The 5,126-nt window shown below is 36.9% G+C and overlaps 1 protein-coding gene across 4 annotated transcripts; it reads right to left on the reverse strand.

The window, feature by feature from the left end:
- Window positions 1–1,484: 1,484 nt before the first annotated feature.
- On the reverse strand, window positions 1,485–3,480 carry LOC130969632 (uncharacterized). Of its 4 annotated transcripts, none has more exons than XM_057895456.1 (4): window positions 3,064–3,480; window positions 2,412–2,615; window positions 2,145–2,226; window positions 1,485–1,785 (listed from the first exon to the last, which is right to left on the reverse strand). In XM_057895456.1, the coding sequence occupies exons 2-4, from the start codon at window positions 2,532–2,534 to the stop codon at window positions 1,679–1,681; spliced, it is 312 nt and encodes a 103-aa protein (XP_057751439.1). In that variant the 5' UTR covers window positions 2,535–2,615; window positions 3,064–3,480; the 3' UTR covers window positions 1,485–1,678. The 4 variants fall into 4 exon arrangements, with proteins under 4 accessions (XP_057751439.1, XP_057751438.1, XP_057751441.1 ...); XM_057895455.1 differs by having other exon boundaries at window positions 2,412–2,551; window positions 3,064–3,479; XM_057895458.1 differs by having other exon boundaries at window positions 1,485–1,780; window positions 3,064–3,475.
- Window positions 3,481–5,126: the final 1,646 nt, after the last annotated feature.

Here is a 5,126-nt window from a genome sequence, read left to right on the forward strand (position 1 = left end):
ATAGACCAAGATAGCAATTACAAAGTTATAAACCCTTTTTTCTCTTTTTTCATTTGTAGTTTCCATCAAAGAATTATTAGGTTCATCATTATTTCTGGGTTGTCTATTCAATTTTGTTTGAACACCAGAATGTAAGTAACGCGAGCAAAATGTCAAACATTCTTCAACCAAATATGCCTCTGCAATAGATCCTTCAGGACGACTTCTATTTTGAACATAGGACTTCAAAGTACACATGTATTTTTCTGGAGGATACATCTACCGAAATTGAACTAGGCATCCCAATCTCACTTTATTAGCCAAATGAATAGGCAAATGAATCATTATGTTGAAGAAAGAAAGAGGAAAGATCCTCTCTAATTGGCATAATGTTGTGACAATATCCTCTTCTAATTGATCTATCTCTATAGACTTTTGACACAATTGACGAAAAATTGAGCCAAGTCAAATAAAAGGAACTGCAACTTGATCTGGAAGTATTCCTTTGATAGGAATTTGTAACAAATAGTGAAGCATCACTACAAGAAAATACCTTTATTGCCCTGCTTTTAAAGCGTGGCAAAAAACTGAAAAAGCGTAGCGATAGCTTTTCGCCACACTTTTTTAGCTACTGCCACGCTTTTGAAAGGGTAACAACTGCTAGTATGGCGGTTGCTCTATCGCCGCTCTTTTAGCAACCTATTGCCACGCTTTTTTTTGCTACGCTTTTTACATATTTCCATGCTTAAAAACGTGGCCGTATGTGAGAGATATGGCCACGCTTTTGAAGCGTGGCGATAGAGAGAGATATGGCCACGCTTTTGAAGCGTGGCGATAGCGAGAGATACAGCCACGCTTTTAAAGCGTGACGATAACGAGAGATACGGCCACGCTTTAAAAGCGTGGCGATTGCCTTATTAAATTAAAAAAAATCATTTTTTATTTTACCTTCATCCCTGCACAGCATAAATTTAGTCCTTTTTTATTACCAAACCTATAAATATAGTATGCAATTTTGATTACAAGACAACTCAAACAGTAATTAGTGACATATATAATTTTTGCCAATTCTATCACGTGGTCAGGATTTCTTGACACGATCAGCATTAGCTTTACCAGCTGCTCTCAATCTACAGTCATGACATATTGAAATTTAAGTATTGTCATATCTGAATTGTCAATTTCTCATCCTTGAAAGAAATATCTTCTATTTAATGGAGTATGATGGGAGGTGGAAAGAAAGTAAAGATGGTGAACGATAACTAAATAAACATGTTCCAAGTTCTATGCATACATGCTGAGAAACTCCCTCAATTAAGTAAAAGGAAGAAACAAAAGCAAAATGAATAAAATGCAACATGACAGAAATATAATTAAAAGATGGATATTTATATGGATGTAAAAAGACGCATAAGCAAAACCACGTCATAACATGATCAAGACATAAATAACATGCAAGCTTTCTAGTTAATTTGTACAAAAGCTTAAAAATTGAATAGATTGGGTTAATAGTATAATGGAAATGAAGGATATAAGAACCTTAAATAAGAAAGCAATTGCACATATGGGAATACAAGTTCCAGGCCCATTGCAAAGTATCTAGATTGTAACAACACAAAAGTATTCAATATGTTACAGAGTAGTAGAAATTATTGACAAAAGCAATTAAGGATAACATAATACCACTTCAGGTCTAATCTTAATCATTAGCCATATGGCATGCACTATTGCAAATATTGTAGTCCAAACTGAGGTTATAAATCTTCATGAACTGAGCAGTATTAGCGATCCTTGTTCCATTCTGCACTAAAACAAAAATTATTTACGATAAGAATCTGTAAACCACTGATCCTTGGGAAATTCACATATTACACATGCGCTATGAAATTCAACGGTCGCTGTGTCCCTAACCCAACCACATTGCCGATCCATGTTCATGAAAACTCTCTCAGTTCTTAGTCCTTTGGAATATTCTCTTTTGGTCCATTAATATAAAAACATACAATCAGAAAACAATAACAAAGGTGCACAAAGTCACAAATTATGGAAGGTGATCACTATGCTGTCTAAAGTTTAGTGCCTAATTTGCAAAAAGGTTAAAAATAAAAAATAATATTTAATTTAAGAAATATAAAAATAAATATTTTTAAATATTTAATATTTACCTTTTGTAAGTTTGACAAATATGGCACCAAAATCCAAAGGCACCAAAGATTGGCCATCTGGTATTGCAGGATAGCACACTCTCTGCATATATCAGCAATTTAATTTGGCTAAACACACAATATACATTGAACAATTTCAAAACCCTTGCCCATCAAAGAAAGAAAAAGTTAACCAAAACTCGGAACACACACATGGCACAACTGAAACAAAGTTCACAAAAAATAAAATAAAATAAACGGAGGTTCTGGAATGAAACAAAAATTCACCTGATCTGCCAAGGAATTCTCCAGCAACTGAGCCTTTTGAAGACTCATATTATCAGTAGCAGCAGCAACATAGAATATGGGATTGAACTTATCTTTCTGTAACACTTCCAATAGATTAAGCATCTCAGCAGTATAACCACCTACAGAATAATAAAATTTAGGAAGCTTATCACTTATTCCATTGTACAATTCTGGGATCGAAACCTGAGTGATCAAAATAAAATAAAATAAGAACAGAGAGCACTAAACCAAAATTGACATGAGAATACCAAACACCAAACAACAAATTAAAATCAAATAATTAAAAAACTGCAACCACAAAAGTTAGAGAACAAATTCAAAATCAACAAAAATCAAGAATCAAGAATAGAACAGAAACTGCCAGTGAAAAATATATGCAGACAAAATACAAGAACAAAAATCAAGAACAGAAACGGGCAATGAAAAATAGATGCAGGGAAAAATCAAGAACCAAAAATCAAGTACAAAACAAGAAAAATAGAAGCAGTAAAAAATCATCACAAAAATCAAGAATCAAGAATAGCAACCAAGAGAATACTAGAGAACTGTAGAAAATAAAGTGCTTACAGTCTTTAGATAACAAATTCAACCACAACAATTACAAAATGACAACTGAATATAAAGTGCTTACAGTATTTATTGGCGACGAAGAGGGCTGTTTGGTGACAAAGACAAAGGAGGTGCTTGGTGACGGCGAGGGCTTCTTGGACGATGGCGCTATCTGCGACGGAAAAGAGCGCCGTGGTAGGGACTCGTGACTTGGCGACGAGGAACGTGCCACCACCGCGGATTGCGTGAGAAGGATGGCAGGGAAGGAGAAGGGCACCGCGGATGGAGGAGGAGGTAGGGACGCGCTACGGTCTACGACTCTACGAATGGATGGGGCGCTATCGAGGAGGATGGAGATTTCAGAACAGGGGTTAGGGACTGAGGGAGGCGCTGCGTGAATGAGTTTCACTTAGGGTTAAGGGTTTTGTTATTAGGAATATTAGGGATTAGGGATGTGATAAAAGATGAACGAAAGCGTTTTTGTTCATATACGAAGGAATGCTTTTTTTTGAACCTTTTGGCCATGCTTTTGAAGCGTGCCAAAAGATTTACAGGAAACGGCCACGCTTTTAAAACGCTCCTATATATAACAAAACTCTATTGCCATGCTTTGAAAGCATGCTTGTTTCTTTTTATGGCTACGTTTTTTAAGTGTGACAAAAAAAAGCGTGGCCAAATCCTAAATCAATTGCCACCCTCATAAAAGCATAGCCGTTGACTCCTTTCACCACGCTTTTAAAGCATAGCAAGAAAAAACGTGGCCAAATCTCTATTTAATCGCCACCCTCATAAAAACGTGGCCATTGACCACTTTTGGCCATGCTTTTGAAGCGTGGCAAGAAAAAAGCGTGGCCATAGGCCTTTTTTCTTGTAGTGCATGAAATGAGCATCATGAGTCTTATAACCAGATATTCTTCTCTCCAAAAGGTTCACATACCGAGAAATATTTGAAGTAGAGCCATCTGGCAACTTTGCTGTCTTCAAGACGTCACAAAAAATTGACTTCTCAGTATTGGTCATTGAGTAGCATGCCTTTGCCAGCTTCACCTTTTCCCTACCATTTGTTTTCTTGGGGTGAAGGTTCTTTTGAATGCCCATTTCTTGCAAGTCATATCGAGCATTTGTGTGATCTTTTGTCTTGCCAGAAATATCCAGGAGAGTTCCGAGAATACTATCAACTATGTTCTTTTCTATGTGCATCACATCTAAATTGTGTCGTGATGTGTTATACTGCCAATAAGGTAAATCAAAGAATATTGACCTCTTCTTCCATGGACCATCTTTCTTTAGTTTAGTTTCCCAAATGAATTATCCACATACTCCAACTGACTTAAAACTTCAGTATCCGACAATAATGGTGGAGCTTGCCTATGTTCTACTTTTCCATTGAAAGATCTCCTGTTAGCTCTCCATGGATGATCCTCAGGCAAAAAGGCACGATGACCCATGTAGCATGTCTTGCGACTATATTTAAGATAGTTAGAACAAAGAGCAAGCTATCTTTCCTTTTGTACTCCAACCAGATAGCATTGCGTAAGCCAGAAAATCACTTATTGTCCACATGAGAGTTGCATACATTTGGAAGATTTCATTTTTTAATGCATCATGTGTTTCCACCCCGACCTCCCACAACTCCTTCAACTCCTCGATCAAAGGTTGCAAGTAAATGTCTATATCATTTCCTGATGACTTTGGTCCAGGGATTAGCAACGACAACATAAAGTATTCATGTTTCATAGACATCCATGGCGGCAAATTATAAGCCATTAAAACAATAGGCCACGTGCTATGAGATATGCTCATGGTTCGATATGAATTGAATCCGTCACTTGACAAGCCAAGTCTCACATTACGGGGATCGTGAACAAAATTTGTATGACAATTGTCAAAGTCCTTCCATGACTGGCCGTCAGCGGGATGCCTTAACTTCTCATCTTTTCTGCGTTCTTCGTCATGCCACCTCATGCTTTTAGTTGTTGCTGAGCACATGAATAGTCTTTGAAGCATGGGAATTAGGGAAAAGTGTCGCAACGTCTTTACAAGAATATTGTGTTATTTTTGAAGGCAAAACATCAGTTTCAACTACAGGATGCACAATCCAACAAGAAGCGCCATATTCATGACAAGATGTGTCCTTCTCGTACT

Source organism: Arachis stenosperma, chromosome 3, assembly GCF_014773155.1.
Source record: "Arachis stenosperma cultivar V10309 chromosome 3, arast.V10309.gnm1.PFL2, whole genome shotgun sequence".
NCBI classification, from domain to species: domain Eukaryota; kingdom Viridiplantae; phylum Streptophyta; class Magnoliopsida; order Fabales; family Fabaceae; genus Arachis; species Arachis stenosperma.

Excerpts from the sequence above, each read along its gene's own strand:
- LOC130969632 (XM_057895456.1), bottom strand. The coding sequence starts at position 2,534 with ATGCTTAATCTATTGGAAGTGTTACAGAAAGATAAGTTCAATCCCATA. Across the intron at positions 2,227-2,411 it reads AGAATTCCTTGGCAGATCAG|AGAGTGTGCTATCCTGCAAT; the intron begins GTGAATTTTTGT and ends TGATATATGCAG. Across the intron at positions 1,786-2,144 it reads ATTTGTCAAACTTACAAAAG|TGCAGAATGGAACAAGGATC; the intron begins GTAAATATTAAA and ends TTTTTGTTTTAG.